The 27,312-nt window shown below is 39.1% G+C and overlaps 1 protein-coding gene across 6 annotated transcripts in view; it reads left to right on the top strand.

Moving 5' to 3' along the window:
* The window catches only part of NALF1 (NALCN channel auxiliary factor 1), a 603,416-nt gene that overhangs the window by 71,245 nt on the left and 504,859 nt on the right, over positions 1–27,312 (top strand). The window contains exon 2 of one of the 6 annotated variants that reach the window (XM_084982282.1): positions 18,342–18,498. The exons of 4 other annotated variants lie outside the window; for them this stretch is intronic. In XM_084982282.1, coding sequence (XP_084838408.1) covers positions 18,342–18,359 — 18 coding nt within the window. In that variant the 3' untranslated portion in view covers positions 18,360–18,498. Of the gene's footprint in view, positions 1–10,745; positions 13,994–18,341; positions 18,499–27,312 lie in introns of those variants that run through there. One more of the 6 variants, XM_084982283.1, reaches the window with a different exon arrangement.

Below are 27,312 nucleotides of genomic sequence, written 5' to 3'. Positions count from 1 at the left end.
TTCCTTTCTCCCTCTTTTATTTCCTCTCATTATATTTTTTCTTTTTCTCACTTTCTTCAATTTACATTGCTTGCTCTTGTTTCCAGTAGTTGGTCAAAAAACAAAACAAAACAAAAACAAACAAACAAAAAAACAACCCTCAGATTCCAGAGATCCTTACCTTGTGGCTTTTTTTCCTTATAAAATACAGTGAATCTGAACATTTGGATCCTCAGCCTTGCTGTTTTGCTTTCATCCACCCATCGTAATAGAGTTTTCAAATTTTCAGCATTCTTTTGATACTCTTTTGCATAAAATTTTAATATGTGTTACTTCTACTTTTAAAAGCACCTAAGAATCAGTCCATAGATTCTACCTCAAGATTTAGGGTTATAAGCAAAACAAGCCCTGCTAATTGTAAGAGTTACTTGCAAAAGTAAATAATGAGTCCACACTCCTAACCTTTAACTGTGATGGTGGCTGGGGTTGTGGAGAAACTGATGGACATAGAACTCCTTCCATTGCTTCCGTCGTCCCCAGGCTCACATATGTCAGGAAAAGGAAGATTAAAAGGAAGTTCAGCAAATCTGGTGGTTATAGAGTGTACACCATGACCCCGGCCTTGTGCCGGGCATTGCACACACACCACCTCGTTCAGAGGCAGGTCCTGTTCACATCAGCACCAAGGACGATCCTCTGTGGACCAGCCCCATGAAAGAGGCCGAAAATAGAGCATAACGAGAGGAGCTTGGTAGCAGCACCAAAATAATTTGCTCATGATTTTGCAGTGCATGCTTTCATATCTCAACAAAAGGCGTTCCAATCACTGCCATGTATGTCTCAGGCCACAGTCATTTTTGCAAGATTTCTCTCGATGTGGTGTGTGAGGATTCTGCACTGAGTGGATGCAGATGCCACGGTTAGGAGCAGACTTTAGGGATAAACAAGACCAGGGGACGAAATTCTGCCCTTATTTGGTTGTGGGACTTTAAATATATTAGGCGCTCTGAGACTGGTTTTTTCATAATTATGAGACACTTGTGAACTTAAAAGAGAAAACTTAAAGCACCTGGCGTATGTAAGTGCTTAAAAGGCCATAAGTTATATATTTACTAATTTTGCACTTTGTTCTACAATATTTGGGGGCAGATTGTTCGTATTTATTGCCAGGACTTTATAGACAGTGGGCTGCATTCATAGTCAGATTAGCCAGACAGAACACAGTTTGGAAAAGAAATATTGCTTTATCCCACATTAACAAACTCTACTTAGAAATGCTGAAAATGAAACTGTAAAACCATTCCAAACTGAAATTTCCACTCTGAATACACCATTTCTAATAAATTAAATGGCACTATCACTTGACTCATCTCCTTGTGAGTATGTTTTAGAATTCAAAATAAAAGACAGGGGGTATGCTCATTAAGGAAATGAGGGAAAGAAGTGATAAATACAGTGGTAAGAGAAGGACGAGCCTGGTAGTGGTATTCTCTCAAATGACTATTACAAAATATTTTGCAACTATAGTTTCAGGAATTTCTGTTCCAGTAGGAATGTTGTGTTATTAATTTAAGTAATAGTAGTGTCCCAATTTGGAATGAAAAATATCTTAACCTCTAGAGATAAGAAGTTAGCAAACTCAGCTGACAACATACATTTAATGTGCATTTTATTTTAGTAATTGTGCTCTCCGGGATGAGAAGATACACAAAACTAGAATTGACTGTCATCACTGATTGATGATCTCCACTAATTGCTACTGAATGGACAGATGCCAAAGTGTCCCACATTCAATAGGGTAAAAGCAAGAAGCATAAATCATGGGGAAAACTGTGTGTCTTTCCTTATGCATTCACTTGTCCATGTAGCTAAGAATATTGTTCTTCAAAGCACAGTAATGTGCCTTGCTCCTCAAAGACCTCTACAGAATCTGCTGTAATCCAAGCTGAGGAAAAATGCATATGCAAATTCAAATAGTTGCAGACTGCTTTCAGACCTTTTAAATACAGGAAAAAATAGCTATCTTGGCCCATTTCTCTTAAATGTATTTCATTTGGTCTGTTGCAAGTACTTTTATGTGCAAAACAGGAAGAGGGCCCAGGAAGGATGGTGAACTATCTTGCTGGAAGAGTGTGCCTGTGCCAGAAGTTTGCATTTCCTGTTAAAGAATTTTTCTTCATTCTATAATTAGAGAGATGTTGTTGTAAAGTTATCTCCAAGGAAGAGTCTATACGGTAAATCAGCGTATGGTGTTTTAGATGCCTCGGTGGCATCTTGGAGAATAAGTCAGGATTGGAAACATCAGGAAGATACAAGAAGGTTGTTTTATGATTGCATATTAGGGAGGGGCAGGATTAAGAGCACAGGGAAGTAACACAAGCACCTAGGAAGGTCAAAGAACCAAAAAAATCAATGAAAAATATGGGGATTGAAACATTCACAGATTATTAACAATTACTGGGAGAAATGCAGGTTTCACAGAAAATTTAAGCGGAGTTAGAAGAGCGACATCGTGGCGAAAATTAAACACACCTCAACCATTTGTTTACATCAAATAAAGAGAAGATTTGGAAAATACTGATGTCAATAAGAATCTTTAAATACAGGCAAACACTAAAAAGTCCGGTGTTAGGCTAGAAAAATTCAATTTAAGAAATATAACTGTGCAATCCCACACCAGGGAGAAATGAATGTTAACAATTGGATACTATTTTATGTGATTAAAAACTACACTGAATTTATTATAGTGCTCAAAATGTTGAAAGAAACAAGGTACATAAGATAAAAGGAAACCCTCACTTATGATGGAGCATGAGGGAGGATAATGTGAGAAAAAGAATGTATAAATGTGTGTGCGACTGGGTCACTTTGCTGTACAGTAGAAAACTGACAGAACACTGTAAACCAACTGTAATGGAAAAAATAAGAATCATTACAAAAAGATAAAAGGAAATCCAATAATCATGACATTAAATTATAAGCGCTCATATATTGAAGGAGAATTGTTAGTCTACATAATTACCACACACAAAGATGACCTAACATAAGCTGTAATACATGTTTTGATTTAAAAAAATGACTTCAATTATCAGCATTTGATGTTTTGAAAACATAGTGGCCTAGGGTTACAGTAACGCCCCTACCGGTATTGGCACTGATCTACTTTCAGGTCCAGCAGTCACCAATCTAGTATGAAATTTACCAGGCATAAAACAAAATGCGTTTTAAGAGTACAGAAGAAGAGGAAGGAAGGGTCGGGGGGAGAGGAAGGGTGGGGAGAAGAAAAAAAAAAAAGGCTCTAAATTGTAGGAGAATCCAGTTTGGATAATTTTTCCTCACTTGTACTGACATAGCACAGGACTACTGAGATGAAAATTACAGAAGTAAAATGTCTTTTGTATTTGAGGATGTTACAGTCAATGGAATTCTGGAAATGTACGTTTAAGTCCTCATTCGTAATTAGCCTGTGATAATTTGGATTTACAAATTGCAAAATACAAAGTGCTTTATGAACTATGGTATTATTAGGAGTAATAACCACAGAAATTATTTCATGTACAGAATTATGCCAAGATAAAAAGGATAATGCTGGAATCCTAAAAGAATAGACTTTTCCCTTCTAAACATGGAGCTTATTTGAGGAGAAAGGCTTCATACAGGAAAATGTAAAGGCCGTTTCCCCAAGCATTTTAAACCCCAACTTGGTGAAAGGCTAGAGATAACCAACCCTAGAAGAAAACTCAAGACTAGGAGAGATGGACTAGTTTTGTTGAGACTTCCCATTCCTTTGCTTATCTCTGGGTGTTACAAAAGAATGCCTTACTGGATGCATTGCATGTGAATAATGAGCCTTATTAAAGCTTTTCTCTTCTTCCCTAGATCAGTGGCTTTTCCCCTCTTTTTCACAAGATGTGTACTGATTTTTTTTTTTTTTTTTGCCTGAGAAGGAGAAAATTAGTTGTCCTATTTATTACTTGAGTGTAGTTTATTTTATCCAGAAACACTGGCAAAGTTTATAATTACCCTTGTGTTCTGAATAAAAATTGCAAATTCAGGACTCTGATATTACCTTAGCTAATTTTACCTGCTTTGCTTAATATGCACTCTTTTTTGCACTTATTTGTGTATATGTGAAATTAATGTGCATGTTCACTTCAACTCTTTTGTTTTACTTGTTCTTTCTTTTTGTTCTCATTTTTACACTCTCAGTCAATAAGGTGACTGAAATAAATGAATTCAAAGATTTTCCTGTCTCTTCAATGCTGAAAGAATGTGTTAGGACAGGTTTCTTTCCTATTGTTTAAGAACTTAAACCTATTATTTGGTTTAATTTAAACATAGCTTTAGGCATGAATATATCATACAAGCATTCAAAATATAACTCAAAAAGAATAAGTAAAAATAATTATTCAGTGCTTCCTTTGTGACAGAAGTTTGCCTTATAGTATCTTAAATCCTTAAAATCATCCTGTAATGAAATCCCCATTATTTCTGATATAATTTTTAACCTAATTATGTAGATTCCAAGAATATGTGTGGTAACTGGAAACACATGTCAAATTTCAATAGAGATTTTTTTTTTTTTGGTGGATGATGGAGGTTTTAAAAAAAATGATCTTACAGTATATTTATATATTTTGTGTTAAGTGTTTAACATTAGCAGTGAAAAGAAAACAAAAAATCACTGTGCTACTCTGAATAGAGAACAAAGGACTTTTCCCATCATAAACAGCGTTTTCAGATCCTGTGCCTCTCTATCCAGTTGAGGAGTCCAGTAGGTAAAATAAACTGAGAGAAGAAGGACACAGCAGTTATTCAAGAGGGGAGAGGTCAAAAGCTCACAAGAAAACAACTATGGTTTAGATTGGGGGGAAAAAAGCCAAAAGAGTGACATAACCAGGAGCTTTCATGCCAAATGAAAGGGTAACTGACAGTTCTTCATTTCCAAGGGCATAGAACAAGAACCAAGGGGCATGCTACAGTACAGTGGATTTAAGTCAAATACAGGTTGACGTAAAAGGTGAGAATAGTTTACCTAAGGAAGGTATGTAACTCTTATTCCAGATATATTTTAAGACAGGATTCTTGCACCTGTTTGGATTGGTTTAGGTATAAGTTAACCACGCTTAAAAATAAGAGTGAATAGGATGAGTCAACGAAATTCATATTCAAGCTTATCTTTTTTTTTCCAGGTATTTTGAAGCAATTTTTAAAGAGTGAAAAATTTTAAAAGCCTATAATGATTCATTGCCAATTTAGAGACTAAAGAAAGTAGTTAAGCTGAAGTGGGTTTATTTGTGTCTGGATACCAGAATTTATAATAGGCTATGTAGGTGGGACAGACTTTGTAACCTCAAATTGCAGTAGGAATTGACTCAGAATAACTAAGTCTGATTCAAGCTTATGACTAGTTAATGGCAGAGATTTTGAAGCTGAGATTTAAAAATACAAATACTAAAAGTTTGACATAACCCTGCTTAGTAGAAGCAGAATCAAGTATTACTTACTCTCTGCTCGGTGTCCAATAACGCAGTTTAGAAAAACCATAAAAATCGAGTAAGTAAAACATTCAGGACAGTGTTTTGCATCATATTCGAGTAGAACGATTTTATTTGATAGAGATATTGAGCTGATATTGATTAACCCTAATTCATACTCCAACTCATGTTCTTACATGGTACATCATCCTCAGTTCTAGTGTTGGCAACGCAAATTTTCCATGATGTGTAGAGAGCAGTTAGGAGCGCGCGCACACACACACACACACACACACACTTTTTCCCTTTTGTTTCACTACATTTTCTAACTCTTATTTCTACCCTTGGTCTAGTTCAGACGAGGCTTTGATCCATTCTATTGGCCAAGAGCTCGCTCTCTCACCCCTGACAGTTTCCTCATTCGGGTCAGAAGACCACTGTGGCAGACACCCAGGGGTGTTCTCTTCAATCTAACTAAGTTTCCGTTAACTAGGCTAAATTATAACTTTCTGTTATAATCCACTTCCAGGCCAGCCTTGTCAATAATTATCATATGTTATTTCTGAATTTTCACAAACTTTCTAACCACTTCTCTCCTTCAGCAACTTGACAAAATGCTCACCTTAGATAATTTTTAAAAATGCATGTAATCTAATTGCATTTATTGATTGGAAAATATATCCCACCCTCTACATTAGATACTAGGGTCCCCAAGATAAGCCCCTGCTCTCTGGAGCTCACCTTTAATGGGTCAGATAGACCAGTGGATCGGAACCGAGCAGTTGACTCTCACCTTGCGGAGCTGTGCTCCCAGTGCCGTGGAAGGGCGTGGGAAGAGCAGGCTGGGTAATCACGGAAGGCTCACTGGATGAGGTGAGGACTTGATGAAAGCAGAAGTTCCAGTAGGGATTTTGCCACACGAAGGGAGATGAGGAGGATATTTCAGAAAGGAAGGGCATGATTACCCACAGCTTCAGGGAAGTGCATCCTTCCTACAAGACACAGCCCGAGTCAGTGGTGGAGAAAGAGGAGGGAGGGTGATGGCTGGGTCGTGAATGGCCCAAGTAGGAGGCTCAGAGATAGAAAACATCGTGGTCAGGTTGCCGTTCGGGAACTAGCGTTCAGGCCCGAGTATGGAGAATGGTTGGTGCGGGTAAAGCTAGAAGCCGAAGTAGTCATTAGGAGACTTGTGATTGGTTGAGAAACAGTGAGGATCAGTTAAGACAGCGAGGACAGGATGGAGGAATACTGAAAAGTGAGGTAGAATGGGCAGGAGGACGGGAGTGTTTAAAGGCTAAGGATGGCGTCCAAAGTTCAGATGTACCCACTCGTTTAAACGGTGGTTCCACTGGGTCTGCTACACAAGCAGAGAAGTAGACTCACGTACATAGCCGTGTTGAGATGTGCCCTGGATAATTAGTGACAACAGCTGGTTGGCAGGTGCACACCTAACTGGGAGATAAGGATATAAATATGAGTTAAGGTTTCATGAATCTCAATAATGGATGAAGCCACTAGATCTTAAAAAAAATTGTATCATCTAGGAAGATTTGGTTAGGAAACACGCTTGTTAGTAATGTAAACACATACAACATAGTTTTCCCTTTCCACCATCTTCCACTCTGCTGAGGGAGGCAGACCTGTAACATCTGCTCTGAGCTTTATCTCCTGAGTTCCCAGGCAGGTGGTTGCCTAGGAGATGATGGGAGGGTGGGAGGGAGGAGCTGCTGGTGCGGAACCACCAAGGACTCATTCCTTGGTTCCCTTCCTGTGATGTTGTCTCGTTCCAGCAGCTGGGTCCTCAACAGACCTTTGATGTTCCAAGGAGATGTGCTCTGGAGATGTCTTTCCTTCTCATCCTCTTCTTCCGTTTGTCGTTTTGGGTGTTGGTTGTGGAGAAAGCTGGCCCCTGGCTTTCGTACTACCCTTTATGGTGTCCTTACATCTTGCCCACACTTGTCCCTTTGTAAATGAAGCCTCCCCACATTATCCCAATTTGAGTACCATTTGTATCCTGCCAGATCCTGACTGATACAGTCTTCTCTAGAATTCTACCCAGGAACATCACTTATTCATTGTTTCCATAGGTTTTGAGAACCACTGTCATTAAGAGTAAAACCATTAGCAAATCTATTTAGGAGAACAGTTATTGTAGGCACTTCTCTGCATCTCAATGGAATGACACCTTTCACCAGTTTCATTTTAAATACTGATCAGAGCAGGCCATAACCTTGTTCTTCTGTGATACTTTTAGACAGCCTGAGAAGTTTGCTATTCTATATTAAGAAGAAAACCAGTCAGTGATTTACTGGGAAATAGATCTCTCTAAACTGTCAGATGGGAGCAGCTAGTCTAATATTTGTGCCTGCTTTTGTATAACTGCACAGGGCAATTGCTATGTTTGTAATTACTAGTGGCATGCAATTTCTGTATCTTCACCCCCTGTTTTGGTTACTTAAAATTTATATTTGAGGTGCATCACTCAGATTAAGTCGGTTAATGATTGTTTAGGCCAGTCTTCATAGGAGTCTTCTTTTTCTAAAACAAATACATGTAGACCCTAATACGTACAAGTTTTCCTGCTATCCCATGTAACCTTGTCATCTCATACATCATCTGTTGCTGTCACCATTTATGACTCTTGAGAGGAGAGCTCTTTCAGTTGCTCACCTTAACTGAAGGGCACCACGGTGTGGACTTGGGTCTTCATAACCCAGACTGGACCTGCTGGCCATGCAGGGGCCCAGCTCTGCCAGGGGGTGCACAGAGGAGGGGCGAGTTCACCTTTGGTAGTTAAGATGTTTTCATAAGGTTTACTTATAAAATTGGTCCACAGAGATGTAACTTGGTCTTCTGTATAATTTTGATCATCTGCTGGGGAGCCAAAAACCAACCATCCAGCTGAATAAAAAACCCAGTGTTTGGTTCATAGTAAGTTTTATACAGAAAAATAATCACAAATATGACCATGGATTAGTCAAGTGTTTGGTTCATTTGCTTATTCAACAAATTTTACTGAGCTGGATAGTGAGGACGTTATTATGATTAAAACATAGCTGCTTGTTCTCCATGTAATGATTACAGTTAAGTGCAACAACATTCAATTAAATAAATAATTAAAATCAAAGAACAGAACTTTTAGAGGCATGTAACAGAAGCATCTAACTCAAAATTAGATTTCCAGATGAAGTTCTGTAAAAAAAATCTGAAAGATGGGGTATGCTTCTGACATGATCTAGCCAACTGGAAAATTTGTGCCTCTGTCAATTAGTGGAAGTTACTGATAAATTTTAAGTGATCATACCAAACATTATAGTCTGAAACACAATTCGAACATGTAATATTATTGTGAGGGTGGAACAGATGTGGGTAGAGTCAGGTAGCACCTGGAGTTAGAAAGGGAACAGTATTTACATGTGGCTGTTGGAAGTGAGCTGAATTAGAGTGCTGTATAGTTCCAAAAAATATTTGAGCATCTAAAATGTGACAGGTAATATATACCAATGCTAAGAATCAAAAGATGACTAAAAACCTGGTTTCCATCCTCCGAAGCAGATATCCTGTCATTATAGGCATTGCAAAAGAGGTTATTCCCCCCCGCTTTGATAGACATATACCACTGTGTATGTTTAAGAGGTGCAATGTGGTGATAATTCACACGTGTATTGTGAAATGATTACTGCAAGAAGGCAGGTGGACGCTCTTTCCCTCACATAGCGTCGTTTTGTTGGTCCCGGTGGTGGCAGCAGTTAAGGTGAGGACGTTTAAGAGGTACCCGCGTAGTAATTTTCAGGCGCACAACACAGTATTGCTAACTATGTTAGCACCTTAGTCCTCCAGGGTGTACCCTTCTTACAACCGCAAGTGTTCACCCTTTGACCAGCGTCTCCTTATTTTCCTCAGCCCCTGGCAACCACCAGTCTCGTCTCTGTATGCATGTTTTTGTTCTGTTTTATTTCTTCTTAGTTTCTACATGTTAGTGGGGTCATGCAATATTTGTCTTTCTTTGTCTGATCTATTTCACTTAGTACAGTGCTCTCGGGGGTTATCCGTATTTTCTCAAATGGTAGGATTTCCTTCTTTTTTAATGTGTCAGTATTATTCCATTGTATATATAAATGAGTATATATGTACACACACACACACACACACACACACACACACATCACACTATCTTAACCCATTCATATGTTGATGACAAAAAGTTGTTTCCACGCCTTGGCTATTCTGAAGGATGCCCTCGTTAACACTGGGGTACAGCTATCCCTGCAAGACAGTGATTTTTGTTTTCTTGGGATAGATGCGCAGAAGTGGGCTTGCTGGATCCCATGGTGGTTCTGTTTTTAGTTCTTTGAGGCGTCTTCGTACTGTTTTGCCCAGTGACCACACCAGATTATGTTCCTGCCACCGGTGCAGCAGGCTTCCCGTTTCTCCACATCCTCATCAGCGCTTGCTGTCTCCTGTCTTTTCGATGATAGCCATTCTGGCAGGTGCGATGTGGTACCTCCCTGTGGTTTGATTTACATTTCCCTGATGATGCTGAACACTTTCTCAGGTACCTCTTGGTCAATTGTATGTTGTCTGCTTTTTTATTTTGCTATTGAGTTGTTCCAACAACAACAACAAAACAACAATTGTAAATCCAGGGAAAATGTATGTTTTGTATACATAACAAAATATTATACAGAACAGCATAGTAATAGCACATTTGGGTAAAAATAAAAATAGTTCTCTTTTAATTTTATGAATACAGGTTGTTTTCCGAAAGGCTTAAGACCATAAATAATGCTTTAAATTTTATAGCTGAGGATGTCCAACTTTAAGTTCCCAGCATAAAAAGGAAAAGAAGTCTTGAAATGTTAGGATCTGCTTCATAAAGTAAAAGAAAGTTAGCTGACATTTTAGGAGAAAGTAGAGAGAAAGAGAAGGTATTGAAAACAGCCTGTAAGGATTAATTAAATCATCCAGGTGTGGAGAGATCTAAGACAGTGTATGAAAATATCAATGTAAAAGTTGGTCTAAACGGCAGAAGAGAAAAGAACTAGCCTTTGGCATGTTGGGGGTCAGTGTCTTTCGCTGGTGAGGAGAGAGCTGGCTGAGAGGGGCTGTGGGAAGGGAAGAGCACGTCAAGGGAAGGGCGTGGGTGAGGCGCCTTCACCCGCCTCGTTGTAAGTAGACAGGCACATGGAAGATACCAGTGTTTGAGCCACTAGATAGGATTTTTGGAAATAATAGTGTACGTGGGAATCAGATTATGAGTCCTCTGATCTGTAATTGTATTTTCCTCAGTGAAATACGGGAAGAAAAATTACTTAAAGATATCACACCATTCAGCGTGTAGTGGTGAAGATGGTGTTAGAGACGGACGTTCTGGTTCTGAGCAAACCTTGCAAGTTTGAAAGAGCCTCAGAGGACATCATGAACTCAGACGTCTGAATCAGTTCTTTAACAGTGCAAGTGTTCACCTGACTTCAACCAACACGGAAGATGATGGAATGCACAGCAGATAAATGAAGGCGGTTCCAAGAGATTTATGTATGAAAAAGCACAGAGCAATGAAAATAATACCTCTCTGCCGGGATTCAGCCAAAATATTGTGAAGATGGGATGAGATTTGTGTAAATCTTATTGGCCTAACAAAGAAAGAAGCAGAACTTGATGGCATATTGACTATAGAGAATATAAAATTAGGAACAATTGAATAGTAGTACTTTTTTAGTGAAAACAATAGGGACTGGAAAAACATGAGAGTTTGTGGCTAAGATTGTAGATTGAGGAGTTCCCACTGAGGCTCAGCGGTAATGAACCCGACTAGTACCTGTGAGGATGCAGGTTCAATCCCTGGCCTTGCCCATTGGTTTGAGAATCCGGTGTTGTCGTGAGCTGTTGTGTAGGTCACAAATGTGGCTCAGATCTGGTGTTGCTCTGGCTGTGGCTGTGGTGTAGGCCATCAGCTACAGCTCTGATTCGACCCCTAGCCTGGGAACTTCCATATTCCGTGGGTGTGGCCCTAAAAAGACAAGATAGATAGATAGATAGATAGAAAAAAGACAAGATAGATAGATAGATAGATAGACAGACAGACAGATAGATAGATTTAGGAGGTGATAGGTGGCTCCTGAAAGCTGAAGCTGTTGAGCCCTTGGCTGTTGAAAGTCGGTGAGAGACTGGCTGTGACCAGAGCTTTTCCTGGTCTTAGAGGTGAGAGGCAAGAGAAGGAAGAGAGTTCAGCAGGAGATCTTCGAGGGATTTTAGGGTTTATGCCCCCCACTTTCTGTCTGTACAGAAACTTGTGCTTTGACCTTGGCTTGAAATCTGCCGTCGGCAAAGGTCCAGCTATTGATTCTGCTCTGCCTTCAAGAGCCACACCCATTCCAGTTCCTTTCCTACACTTAGGTCTTTAAAATGTGAATTCTGCAGACACACTGTTCCCTTAGCAGTCAGTACAATGGCTCCAGTATTCCCGGTTCCTTTAACTAGTCCTCGTATGGTATCTCTTTACCTTCCCATGCTCCTGGTTTTCCTCCTCTGTGCATCCTCTAAGTTCCTTCTTCAAATGGCTGACAGTTTACTAGCTGTTTGTCTCGGGCAAATTTTAAATTTTCTCTTCGTCTCCTCACCCGTAACATGGGGACCATTACAGTAGCACCCTCATGGGGGTGCCGTGACTGTCATACAAGATACCTCCTGTGAAATGTTAGACAAAATGCCAGGCATCAGTTGATATTAGCAGTTGACATTGGGCCACCACTGAATGTGGATTTTTTAAAGTATTTCGGCACTTACATCAAAGCACATTTTGAACATATTTCAAGTATGTGTTTATATTTTTGTCTGTCCTAAAATCTGTTGTGTCTTTAAGGGAACTGTTTCTTACCCCAGTTTGTGTGATTCCCGGCACACACGAGTATGTCCTCAGTGAGTGCTTGTGGCATTCATGTAATAAATGGTTTAATCGGTGGAGACACGATGCTGTCTAAGGGTTCATGCGTCACACTAGCGTGTCATTTAGTGATAGTGCCCTTCGCCGCGTAATGCAAGTGTGATCCCGAGACCTGTCCTCCACGTGTTAGCAACTGCTCCTCTTGTTGCGGAGAGCGCGCCGTGTGCCAGTGGTTTCTGTGCTCGTTCTCACTGAATCCTCACCACGAGCCTGGGAGACAGGTTCCACCACTTGCCTCTTTTACAGGCGAGGAAACTGAGGAACGGGGCGGGGGGGCGGTGCGGTAAGACTCTACCCAGGTGATCACTCAGCTGGAGAGGGATGGAGAAGGGGTGAGAGCCCCCCTGTCCGATTGCAGAGCCACGACCCCCACCCCTGTGCTCTATCGCCCCCACCCTGCTGAACTGCTCAAGTTCTGTCTTTCTAATGATAATGATGATTTAAAACCGGAGACCATGGCCCCGATCCAGCTCAGTTTGTACCTTTGTTTTGTGCTTTTCCAGCTGCTTTGAGAAGCCCCCACTCACGGGCCATGGCACTTTCTTCTTCCCTCTGTCCACTGAGGCCAGCAAGTCTTATGGTTGACATGTGAGTGAAACAGGGCGGACTGACATTTTAGGAAAAGTTTCCTGTGTGAGTGTTACTGAGATGTCACCACTGAGCTGTTTCTAGGCCAGGTGCATGACAGCCAATCTGCTGTGACAGCCTAGCTGGGTCATTTCCTAACTAACCTCAGAGAGAGTGTGCTGCCTCCCCAAACTCAGTTCCCTTATTTATTTATTTTTTATTTTTTATTTTTTTGGTCTTTTTGCTATTTCTTTGGGCCGCTCCCTCAGCATATGGAGGTTCCCAGGCTAGAGGCTGAATCGGAGCTGTAGCCACCGGCCTACACCAGAGCCACAGCAACGCGGGATCCGAGCTGCGTCTGCGACCTACACCCCAGCTCACGGCAACGCCAGATCGTTAACCCACTGAGCAAGGGCAGGGACCGAACCCTCAACCTCATGGTTCCTAGTCAGATTCGTTAACCACTGCGCCATGACGGGAACTCCTCAGTTCCCTTATTTTGAAAAGTTTTCCCTGTTGTTGTAACAAGTACGTGAAATAGCAGGTGAAGACACCTAAGATATTATCTGAGCTCAGGGTAGAGCTTCATGTTTCTCACCTAAATAAAACCGATAAACCAATGGGAGACATAGGAATTCACATTAATAACTGTAACCTGATGGTCTCTGAGATACACTGTTCCACGCACGCAAAATATGGAGTATTGGGGAGGAAAGGTCCCTACTGATTCTGAAAAGAGAGAGGAAGGTCTCTAATAACATAGGACTTCTGACTGGTCCTTGAAGAAAACAGTCGGCTTCTTCGGAGCTTGGCTAATTTAATAGGAGTTTGTTCTCACAGACTCCATGAGGGCAAAGAGAAGGATTGTTTTCCCAAAACTCCATCACCACTGTCCAGCATCAAACCTACATATAATAGGAATTGAACAAATAGCAGTCAGAAGTGTGTCTAACTCCATGTCACTGATGAAAAATGTACACCCAGTAAGGTTGTAACTTGTCCAAAATAGTTCATCTAGTCAGGAAAAGGAAAGAAACTTAAAATTTATGACTGTAAAATCTGTGATTGCATCTGCTCAGGGATTTTTGTCTTCCTAATTTGGAGAGAAATGCCAAAATAAAATCAAGTGCTCAGGTTGCTTCTGGAATCCAGTAGGGACTGCAGGGGAACTTCACTTTTCTAGCTGGTTTAAAAGTTCATTGGATCTGTTGAGAGCTCCCTGATAAAGAGCTGTCACTAAAATTTACAAACTGTTCAGCAGAATGTATGGCATCACATCCGCAATTGGAGCTGTGTAACATGGGCATGCACGTAAACATAAATACACATTAAAACTGACTCAGAATTGCTGATGCTGTAATGAGCCATCTTAAATACATGGGAAATGTCCAGAGAAATGAGTGAAGGGACTGTTCTTGCATTCAGGAAGGGGTGAAGATTGTAGCTCAGTATCTATAGCGTAGTAAGCCTTCACTTAACAGGCCATGAATAGAAGCATGACAGGATGACTCAGTTAAGTGGTTAATTTAATAATGAACTCTTTAAAATACTTGAAATTGATCATTTAAGTGAAAAAATACCTTTAGCGGGACTGAAGATGTAAAATGGTCTTCACAACCTAGTTGATATTAAACTCATACAAACTAGTGATACGTATTGTCATTTTTGAATAAGGAAATCAAAACTTAGAACACAAATGCTTTAAGTTAAATACAGTTTTATGGAACACGCCTTTTAAAATTTGATTTTTGTCGTTGTTGTTGCACCCGTGGCATGTGGAAGATCCCAGGCCTTTGAGAAATTTGGTGTACGATAGTTTTTGTTTTGTTTCATTTTAGAAAGTTTATTGAGGAATGGAGGAGTTTAATTAGATAATAACCCACTGAGATTATTTTATAAAATTCTTAGTTAATTACAAAATTCATCTACTATTAAATTTGAAGTATAGCCATATAGTAGCATTAAACAAAGACATTGGTCTGTATTCAGCATTATTTTTAAGCTGGCTTCTTCCGAGTATGATTTGTAACCCTGAACTATGATTTATCACATATATCAAGATAGTTCTATACATTCTAGTGCTATCTTTTTTCAGCTCATGTTTCTGATAAGAAAATTGAAAATAATCCATCAAGGTAGAATGTGACCTAGCTGGAATGTGTCAAAATGTGAATAAAATATAGATTACAAGTCAGATATCTCCACGGCCAAAATACTGTTTACCTTAGTTAAGAACCATTACTTTGCTCTTATCCTTTGATGAAACTGAGCTCTTTAAAAGAAAGAACTGCAAATTATTTATCCTAAATTACTTGTGCTTAGCAAAGTACATTCTAGATCCTCATTTAGTACTCATTAAATAAAGCAAATATAATATTTAAGAAACTTTTGGTTTTTTAATTTTTTATTTTTTTATCTTTTCAAAGTCACACCCATGGTGTATGGAAGTTCTTGCTCTAGGGATCAGATCAGAGCTGCAGCTGCAGCCTACACCTGCTGCAGCCACAGCCACACCATATCTGAGCCACATCTGCCACTTACACCGAAGCTTGCAGCCACACTGGATCCTTAACCCACTAAGCGAGGCCATGGATTAAACCCACATCCTCACAGAGACCACATCGGGTCCTTAACCCTCTGAACCACAAAATATACAAACAACTCATACAACTCAACAACAAAAAAAACAAACAATCCAATGGAATAAAGGACAGAAGACCTAAAAACACATTTCTCCAAAGAAGACATGGATGGCCAGTGGGTATGTGAAAAAATATTCAACATCACTAATTATTAAAGAAAAGCAAATGAGAACTACAATGAGGTACCACCTCACACCAGTCAGAGGGGCTGTCATTAATAAGTCTACAAAAACAGATGCTGGAGAGGGTGTGGAGAAAAGGGAACCCTCCTACGGTGTTGATGGGAATGTAAATTGGTATAACCACTATGGAAAACAGTGCGGAGGTACCTTAGAAAACTAAATATAGAACTACCATATGACCCAGCAGTCCCACTCCTGGGCCTATATCCAGGCAAACTATGCATGCCCCCATATGTTCATGACAGCACTATTCACAATAGCCAAGGCACAGAAACAACCTAAATGTCCACCAACAGACCAATGGATTAAGAAGATATGGCCCATATATACAATGGAGTGCTACACAGCCATAAAAAAGAATGAAATAATCGCATTTGCAGCAATGTGGATGGACCGAGAGATTATCCTACTAAGTGAAGTCAGAAAGAGAAAGACACATACCATGTGATATCACTTATGTGTGGAATCTAAAATGTGGCACAAATGAATCTATCTAGAAAACAGTGACAGACTGGCAGACATAGAGAACAGACTTCTAGCTGCCGAGGGGGAGAGGGGAGGGAGGAGGGTGGATGGGGAGTTTGGGGTGAGTAGATGCAAACTATTACCTTTAGAACGGATAAGCAGTAAGTTCCTACTCTGTAGCACAGGGAGTTATATCTAGTCTCTTGGGATAGAAGAAGAAGGAAGATAATATGAGAAAAAGAATGTATATATATGTATGACTGGGTCACTTTGCTATACAGCAGAAATTGGCATAACATTGTAAATCAAGTATAATAATTTTTTTTTGTCCTTTTGCCTTTTCTAGGGGCACTCCCGCGGCATATGGAGGTTCCCAGGCTAGGGGTTGAATTGGAGCTGTAGCCACCAGCCTACGTCAGAGCCACAGCTACGCGGGATCCAAGCCGCATCTGCAACCTATACCACAGCTCACGGTAACACCAGATCCTTAACCCACTGAGCAGGACCGGGGATCAAATCTGCAACCTTCCTAGTTGGATTCGTTAACCACTGAGCTATGGCGGGAACTCTTAAAAAAATTTTTAAAAATTTAAATGAACTTTAAATATAAAGGAATAAATATAATAGGTAATAAAGATATGTCCTGAAGTGTTCTAATCCATAAAATTTAAACATTAATTTTTAGCTGGGAACAATCTCAAATCAATTGGAACAGATTTCTTTATAATTTAAAAATATTTCTGGAGTTCCCTGATGGCTCAGTTGGTTAAGAACCTGGTGCTGTCACTGCTGTGGCACAGGTTTGATCAAAGGCCTGGGAACTTCCACATGCCGTGGGTGCAACAACAACAACAATCAAATTTTAAAAGCTGTGTTCCGTAGAACATTGCTTTCACAGTTTAACAGATTTTTTTTTTCACACAGGAACCTCAGCTCTCAGGGGTTTTATAGTAGGCTAACATGCAAGATCATAACTCAAGAAGAGGTATATCTTCTCGATAAACTGTGTTTTCCGTGATTATTCACCAGATAATTTTTTCATTGAATATATTTTTAGGAAAGGCTACTGTAAATGATGCTGCTAATTTCAGATTAGTTTATTTTTTGCTGATCTATTTTCTACAATTTAATTAAATTTTTTTTTTTTTTCTGTTTTTTAGAGCCACACCTGCAGCACATGGAGGTTCCCAGGCTAGGGGTCGAATCAGAGCTATAGCTGTCAGCCTACACCACAGCCACAGCAATGCCAGATCTGAGCCACGTCTGTGATCTACACCACAGCTGACAGCAACACCGGAGCCTTAACCCACTGAGTGAGGCCAGGGATCGAATCCACAACCTCATGGTTCCTAGACAGATTCGTTTCCGCTGCGCCATGATGGGAACTCCTCTACATTTTTAATGAAGGATTTTTTTTTTTTCACATAACATTTCAAACAACTCCTCAAAGGCCTCATTTATGTTTCAGATTGACATCCTGATTGTATTATTTGTGCCAGGGAGGATTTTTTTTTTTCTACTTGAAGTTTTCAAACTCTCCAGAATGCACTGTATCAGTCATATGGTCCACCTACCTCAGTATTCTTCTATATCCACTACTAACATATATATATAACACATATATATATCCCTTTAAAGTAAACACATATATTTAAACATATATATTTATATTTTTATATTTAATGGCATTCAATGTATTTGATAACCATTAAATGTTATTTATTAATTATGTTTATAATTATGAACTTTCTAAAATCTATATGTTCAATTGCAAAACATCAAAATTAAAAATCAAAATCTATCATATACTAGTAAAAACTTTATATAAAAATACACCCTCAAAAAATCTAGAGATTAGAGATTTGGAAGCATCCAGAAAGTAAAACTAAAGGTTGTGTTAATTATATATTTGTTAGATTTTTTTGAACTCTGATCACTAACATAATGCCAATCTGAACTGCCAGATAAAATATTACATGCATTATAAGTATATTTTCAAATGAAATTTTTCTATACCCCTTTGAAAAAACAACATGTCAAGTGCTTTTTATTTGAGGTGCTAAACCCAAGTTTCCTAATTCCTCAGAAGGAAGAAGACAAATGACTGCAAGCACAGCTAAAGGTCAAGGAAAAATTAGGCCAGAACCAAGAATGCTGCAAAAGAATTGCCAGAAGCAAAGACGACAGTGAAAGAGGAAGTCAGCAAGTTCTTTAAAAAGGGGAGAGAAAAATGAAAGTTCAGATCGTTAAAGATTTAATCGACTAGTCAAAGTCGGAGAGAACAAAGCCATCAAATGAATGCTTCCAATAGTCCCTGGAGAGTGCACCCCGGCCATTAACATAGTTTCCTAATTACTCGAGGTATCTCTCAAACAGGCTGTGGGTAAACCCTGCACTTTGGAGAAACATAATTGGATAATGGCTTGAAAGTGATTAGAAGGATCATTGGATAAGTCAGTCTGTATTATTTACCTGTGAAAGGAGAGAACTTTGAAGTCTGTTTCAGAATTAAAGCCCAGTTGTAGATACTTATTGTAGGAAGCAGAACATTTCTTGAAAAATGAACTAGAGTTACTGTTATTCTCTGTATTTATGGAGATTTATTGTACATAAATAAACCTGAGCAACACTTCCACTGTGAAAACATCGAAAGTATGTATGTATGTATGTATGTATCATTGACCCCATTTTCAGTTACAAAAACTGAGGCTCTAATCAGTGAAATAATTTGTTCAAGGACGTACGTAGGGTTCTTGACCTGACAGCTGAGATATGCATCCAGGTCCATCTGCCTCTACCTGCTCTTGTCTCCAGGAGTATTTGCTGGAATGACGGCTCAGTGATGGTTCCTTGGAGTCCTGGCTTTCTCAGGGTTTCTTTCCTTTTTGTACATGTCTCCTCAGTCTTTAAATTTATTTCTTCTTACAAAAATAAATAAATAAATAAAAATAAAAAGGAGAAAAAACACTGTGAAGATTTAGCACTGACTCAAAAGTATATACTAAATCAGAGTATGATGTCAGACACAAACAGAGAAAAATTCTATCATAAACGGCCTCTTGGGGTTATTTCTCTACACACACACACACACACACACACACACACACACACCATGTACATAATATGGTCTACATGACGTGACCTTTAGCAGCACCCATAAGCCTTACACTGTTACAGGAAAGTACAGTTAACAACATTCTCCCTAACTTTATGGTACTCATGCAAATCTAGGATACTCTTCTGAGAAGGAACACCACTCTCCCTGATTTATGTGTAGAAATATGACATCCTAGAATATCCTGAAGTGAACTATGGAACCATATCTCGCAAGCCTTTATAGAGCAATTTAGGGCAGTGGAATAGCGTGTGATACCAGTCATTGCTGTAGAGCACTCGTTCGGGGCTAGCATCTGCCTCTGCTGCCTGTTTACACTTGGATGTACAGCCGGGAGAGGGAATCCTGGGCCCTTGACGTCATTTCATCTGGCCCTGGGGGCAAGTAACAGGAAGGGACAAGCCATTTGTGCGTCCAGTCACAAAGCACAGTGGGACTTTAGAAAAGCCGCTGAAGGAGGTCCTGTGATATCCATTTCTAGTATGTTAATTTTTTTTCTCTTTTTCTGCTCACATGTGACATTTATTTTCTCTCTAAGTGAGGGATGCACTCCGTGGGGTATTCCTCTGTCACTTTCTGCAGATTTCTGTGAATCTCTTCTATTTCTTCCTCTTCTGTGCCATGTTTCCCACTCTCTTATTCTTTTGTCCCTCTTCCCCCACCAACTCTACCTGTTTCTTTTATTGATAACAAAATAAAAGTATAAAAAACCTCTTGGATTGCTTTTGGGCTCTGTCATTTGAAAATCAAAATGAATTTGGTTTTACTTCTGTAGCTTTCAGTTGATTCTTTTTATGAATCAGATGCCTTTAAAGCAAAGAATGGGACATGAGTCCACATTCTCTGCCTTTCTATGAACTATTGTAATTCAATCCATGAAATAAATATATGATAATTTGCAATTTAGATGTCTTGTTACATTTAATTTATTTTAGTGAAATTTGTCGTGTGTGTGTGTGTGTGTGTGTGTGTGTGTGTGTGTGTGTGTGTGTTTTCTTTTTTAGCTGCACCTGCAGCATATGGACGTTCCTAAGCCAGGGATTGAATTCAAGCCACAGCTGTGACCTACACCACAGCTGCAGGAACTCCAGATGCTTAACCCCCTTCTCCGGGCTGGGGATCTAGCCCATGCCTCAGGAGTGACCCAAGTTGCTGCAGAGACAACGCCAGTCCTTAACCCATTGCCCCACAGTGGGAACTGCTTGTACTTTAAATTGAATCATCACTCTTTGAATATCGCTTTAACACAGAGGTATCAATATATTCATAATATGAGAGGAAATTTTTCTTAAGTTTCCATATATAGATATAAATTTTGTCATGGCTTGCGAACAATTCTAAAATATCCTCTTTGACACTTGACCAATTAGCTTAAATCTAATTGAGTATATATGTCATTAACCCAGACAATACTTGAGATAGTAGATTCACTACAGATTCAGTATGTATTTTTCCTATGATTATTCATGCTAATAGGCCTACATCCCAGTATGTTTTGTAGTATAATTTCACTTGAAAGAAAATTTGTAGTGACCAAGTCATACATTTTCTTTGTCTGATTTTCACTTCTTTTAAAAAGGAAATATTTTGGTGAGCACATTGTTATTATGGCTTTTACTCTTTTAAGCAGAATTTCTAACACAGCTGTTAAGCCACTGTTTGCCTTAGGTTCCTGTCTAATATGAAAAATGTCTGTGTATTTACCTGAATGCTAGGGATGACACAGATTCATCTTACTAGCACTTCCCTCAGTGGGATTTACCCAGGATCTCAGATGGCCATTAGCCCCGTGCCCTGGGACTGTAAAAAGGCTTATCAGAGCTGCCCCTGTATCTGCAGTTACACCCACCTCCTGACTCAGCGTGAAGGAGAATCATCAAGCGGGAACAGTGGGAGCCTCAGATGGAAATACTATGCATGAACTTTCTCTTATTTATGTTTTTTAAAAAATCTTTACAATAAGCAAAGCAAAAGCTCAGCTGAAATATAGCTACTATTTTTATGAGAGTAATGTGACCTACATAAAGAGGAATTTAAAACAGCTAGTTGATTTGATTAGACCCTAAAGGAATGTGATTTGTCATTGACAGAATATGTTCCTCAAATATTTGTAAAGGTTGAATAATAGCTACTCTCTTAAATGTTTAATTCCTTTTAAAACCACCCAAATCTAGGTAGTATTTATTATTTTAAATACTTATTAATTTAATAGACTTAAATAAACTAAGATGATGTTTCCAGACCATTCAGTGAGAACAGATTTTATAAATCCATTTTCATCTATCATGGCATATAAAGCGTGAATTCATTTTCATTTGTCATGAATATTAAGCGTGAATGGGCAGGAATTCTTTTTACTAAATGGCACTATGAGAGACCATTTAATTTCTTAACCTGCCCTTATTTTAAAAACCTATTCTCATTTTTAAAACACCTATCCTTAAATAGTGTAACTGTGTGTGTTACACAATATGTGCATACATACATTTATATACATAACATAATTGGAACTAAATAGGTAAATATTATGTAAGTGGATTTGCAAGTTTATGAGCTAAGCGCCAATAGCTAAACAAGGTGACACTTTAGTGTGCCATTACTTATATACTCAGACTATGTGGTCCCATCCACATAAACGTGACACTTGAAATTTTGTTGTTAGGTAAATACTTTAGGAGGAAATTTAGAAACCTCCTGGACGGGATTTATTCAGAACAGATTCTCACGTTACCTTGATCTTTGGAAATGGGTATTTATGTTTTGTTGAACTTTCATGGTGTAATGAAAATCTATAAATTGCAATTAGCACAACGAGGCTGAAAAATGAAGAAAGTTGTTGTTTCAGTGTCTCCTTTGCTGAGCTGCTTATGCAGGTGGAGGTGGGGATTTCTGTGGTATTCTAATCCTAGCAGCATATTTTCTTTCCATTCAGTGATAACTCTCGTTCAGAGAAGAGGCAAATATGTCTACTAGATATCCCTTTCGGTGGGTGAGGAGCAGCTCTTATTTAACAGAGCACTTACTAAGGATGCAGTACTTTGCACTGATTTGAAAAGCGGGGACTGGATGTCCTCTGTGCATAAGCTACTCCCAAGTTGTAGGATAAATCACTTTAAAATCTGTCTTTGTTCTTTCAGTCCAATGCCTGGAAAAATTACTAATCAATTGTGGCTCTCCAGTGACCTTGACTTGAGATCACATGGTTGACCTCAGCACAGAGAATGTTTGGCGGTATAAATTGTAAACTCCACTAAAGTATGTCCCAGTATATCACTGGGTATTTTACACTGTTTCCACTAATTTTGTTTATCTTAGTCATTTGATGACTATTTCTGTGCTAGAAGAGACTTCTAGCTATCATGCTTTACATGTTGCCAACACAGAATGGCCATTTTGACATAGCTGCACTAATTTTTAGGTGCTCTTTTTAAAAAGTCAAATATACTTGGTTTTCCGTTTCTTGACTTTTTTTTTTCCTTGCTATTACCTAGATGAGCCAAAGTCTTTTCATTAGCATATTTGATGTTAAGGTCTCTCCATTTTTTCTCTCTCTCTCTATGGTAGATATATATGACTGTGATACAGATACAAACACCGATACAGAGATACATGGATGTAGAACATATTCATAGACTTTATTCTGTGTAAAGCTTGGTCTTGGTGTTGCAGTATCTTGCCATCTGTTTCCTTCCCTAACATGCCCAGGTTTCATATTTCTACCTCAGCTGAAAGAAATGAGAAATAAAGTGGACTCCACAGTGGGAAGACTCCCCCAATGTTACGGTAACTCCAAGTATGTTGCCTGGCGGCCAACAGAAAGAGAAAGATTCGAAGACCAAACAAAGAAGACTGAATTATGAGACTCTTATGTTTATTTCAATGTGCAGTGCAAAGTAGGAGGAAGGGAACATTAGGTGACACTTTGGTTAGGGCGGTGGGCAGCGTCTCATCAGGTAAGGCAGATCTAGCCTATTTGTAGTGGGAAAACTCATCCGCGACTGGATATCTGGTAGTCTTGTCTTTGTATAACTTTGTACAATGTTGGTGTATGAAGTCATGACATGAAATAGTAAATATTTTACTAGTAGAATGTATTTCTGCATACATCACAATAACCCCAAGTGCACCAGTGAATGACAGAAATCATTAGATTTTTCCAAGTTTTCTAGTAATATCCATTTGCTGCTTTTTACATTAACGATGTTTGTTTAGGACACGTAGAAACAGGCCTCAGACCTTTAAGAAATATTTTTGAAGGAAACTTAAAGTGGAAACCATCCTACCTGCCATTTTTCTCCCCAGGAAGGCCTGCCTTTGTTTGTTTGTTTGTTTGTTTTTTCTTTTAATTACAGTATGGAAAACTTCGGTATAGATCCCAGATGTCCTGAAAGTACATAACCTGAGAACCAGTGATTTAGTTTGAATAAAATAATAGCAGGGCAGCTAAATAAGTATTTTAAGGCTCTAAGTGGACATTATATGGAAGACGGTAACTCGTGATTCTTAATTTACCAGAGTCACTCTTTGTACGCATCGAGATGTGACTGGTGACTGATTCTTGGGGCAGGAGAAGGAGGTTTAATAGCACTTTAAATGGATATCTCTTATTTGTGTGGATATTATTTTTGTGTTTCTATTGTATTATGTTTAGAAGATTTTAAGAAATATATGAAATGGTTTCAAATGATCACTTGGACGGCAGAAAAAAAAAGGATAAATCCATTTTTCTTTCTTTAAGCTAGAATTTGAGGCCTATAAGAAGAAAAAAAGTATCACAACAGATGCGCTCATTGTTATTCTTTTCAGCGTCCACCAAGACTGATATCCAGAGGCTGGAAAATCTGTAATTAGTTTTCTTGTCTCAATTCCCTCTCTGAAAATCTCATAATAGTTTCTCATTACCCCTCAGATACAATCAAAACTCCTTAGGAAAACTTATGACTTTCCTTTTTTAAATAATTTTAAAAATTATGTTTAAAGCCCCGTAGCATAAAATTTACCTTCTTAGCCATTTGTGAGCGTCCAGTTCTGTAGCATCAAGTGTATCCACATTGCTGTGCAGCGGACCTCTAGAAGATGTTCAGATGTTCCTTGCAGAAGGGACCCTCCGTACCCCTTGTATAACAACTGCTTATTTCCCCTCCCCTCCAGCCTCTAACTGCTGCTGTCCTGTACAGCTTTCTTGATCTGGCTCCTGCGATGCTGTTTGACTTTTCTGTGACTTGTCTAAAAACCCGCTCCGCAGGCACACACTCAGTCTTTGCATCCCCAACGCTCGCTTTCAGGACTCTGGTCCATGTTCTTTCCATTGGTTAGGGCCCTCTTCCCCCAGCCCTTGTGTGGCTACCTGGTGACTCCGCTTTCACATACAGACTTAGAAGCCTGTCCCCAGAGCGGGAGATGCACACCTGACCGCATCTCACATGCACCTTATGTTTACAGCTGTCACAATAATAGCTTTAAAATATGAGTCTTTGAAACGAAACACTAGCTACGTAAATGAGAACATCCAGTCTTTCCCATCATTTTATTCCTGACACCATAACACACACTAAATAAATACTTTGTTGACTGAATAAGTGGATCAGTGCTCAAAATGCCTAAATTTGATTTTGTTTTATTTTGTCACCTCTTGGTTGTATGCCCTTGGGTACATAAAGATAATTATAATGACAGCAACAATAATAATTACAACAATAATGACAGTAGTAGCAAGGTGCTATCACCAACATTTTCAGAGCACTTAGTATGTACTAGGCATATTTTAGCCCTTGCTTATATTAATTCATTTAATCATCATCATAACTCTATGCAGTAGGTACTATGATTATGCCCTTTGTCGGATAAAGAAAGAGAGCGGGAATGTTAACTGCTTTGTCCAGGATCACACAGCTCGAAAGAACAGACCTGTCCCTGGAATCAGACATCTTGAATCTGACGTCGTGTTCATAAATATAGTTGCTTTGAAGTGTTGGGGCCCCACTTCCTTATATATAGTAAGAATTATTGTAACGATTTCACATATGGGTGATGAGCATGTAATGTTCTAATCTTTGAGTGCTGCCCTAGTACAATGCCTGGTATGTAGGGAAAATTCAGTAAAGGACAGCAGCTGCTGTGGTCATGTATGTCAAGGGCCTTGCTCCATGCTTGTAATGGTGGGCGCTTTCAATAAATGTTAACTCCATTCTTCTCTCTCTGCCCCCTTAATTAGAGCAAGTCAGAGGCAACTATTAGTGCAGTAGAATTAGGTCAGAAGCATTTGTAATGGCCACCAAGACAACAAGTTATAATTGGTACAAGCTGTAGAAGAATAGTTCAAATTTAAGAAGAAAACAGCATCCTGTAACTGAGTGCTCATACTTTCCTGGGATTGTGATAAAAAATGTCTGGCATTTTTAGTAATGCTTATAACTCTGAAAGCATGTTCCCATTTTTCGTATCATTTTTATTTCATAGCTGACCTTGAGAGAAATGGTAGAATATCACAGTTCTGACTTTACACAGTGATTTGCTGAAGATAAGAATAGAGTGCAAAGAGAAACTAGAGATCATATTTATAGAATACTTGTTCTGTAAAAATGTAATTTACCATCAAACAGGACTTTTTGAGAGTGGAAGGAGAAACTTAACAGTGAAGTTCGTACAATAGACAGAAACTGGGACTTCCCAGGGCCAGCCGGGAGGTACGGTGCCCTTGATTCCGTACATATTCTTCCTTATCTTGGTCACCTTTTCTTTCCTCTTGCCCATCAAGCAAGCATTGCGTTGATTTAAAATCGTCCTCATCCTTGATCTCCAGAGAAGGGGTTATTTCTCCTCCCTAAGGCTTCCATATTTCCATTTTTTATGTACAGGGATATGTGCAAAAATCAAATGTATTTAAATGAAGAAAATAAGAAATTTAACTTGATGCACTGACTCGTGTGTGTGTGCGTGTGTGCGTGTGTGCCTTTCAAACTCTCTCCTGGGTTCTGGCCCCAAGTGTCCTTGCCCTACAGACGCTTCACTCCGGTCCTCAGCTCACACGTCTTCACCGGCCTGGCCCCTGTGGGTCCGAGCCCGTGTGCGCCCATCTGCTGCGGTCATTTTAGATTAGCAATCTGTCTTCCTCCACTGGGACCTCCTATCGACACGACAGTGACCCTGTTTCCAAATGAGGTCACGTTCTGAAGTACTGAGGGGTAAAATTCAATGTATTTTGGGGAAAAGGGGCATCATTCGATCCATAAAAAATAGTAACAACAGCCACACCAAATCACTTGGTGGAAGGATTTGTCGTTGCACAGTCTGCCTAGATCTCTTTTTTTCTGTTCATTTCTGTTTTAGCAAAGAAAGAAATATAAGAATTAATTGTGTCTGCTGAAGATAAAATCTCATAGTGACCTTCCCTTTTTCCCTTTTCATTGAATGAAAGATGGTGATGGGACTCAGTTTTTATAGACAGTAATTATAAACAGAGTTACTAAAAATGAAAATTTTGCTTAAATTACTTTCTCTACTTGCTGTGTATAAAAGGTATGAAAATTATTTTCCTTTTTAAATGTACAAAATTTTAGGAGCATTTTATTGATAATTTTATGTTGATTGTATGCATTTTATATTTCTGTTTTAGTCATGCATAGCTGTTGATTGAATTGGGAATAATTTGGCATGTTAGTGGAATTGTAGATTGTTACAGATAGATCCATCACACTCTAGAAAATATGACAAAGAGGTTAGTATTGAAACCTGCTGTAGTTTCACATAAACTAAACAGTGTGGTGGTATCTGGATGGGCTCCTGAATCCCAGCAGAACATACTTGGAGAAAGGAACCAATGAGATTGAGAAAAGCAGTCTGAGAATACTGGCAGATCCTCTGGGAAGACATCAACAGTTCCAAGCAGTTAAGTCCCAAAGAGACAGGTAGAGTAAGTACCATTTGGAGGCAGGTAACTGAG

This window comes from Sus scrofa, chromosome 11 (genome assembly GCF_054392235.1).
Source record: "Sus scrofa isolate SSC_HxYL_T2T_F1_AM1 chromosome 11, Sscrofa_HxYL_maternal_Yorkshire_Landrace_v2.0, whole genome shotgun sequence".
In the NCBI taxonomy this organism is placed as follows: Eukaryota; Metazoa; Chordata; class Mammalia; order Artiodactyla; family Suidae; genus Sus; species Sus scrofa.
Note: the sequence above shows the minus strand (reverse complement) of the source record. Positions and strands in the feature narration are given on the sequence as shown.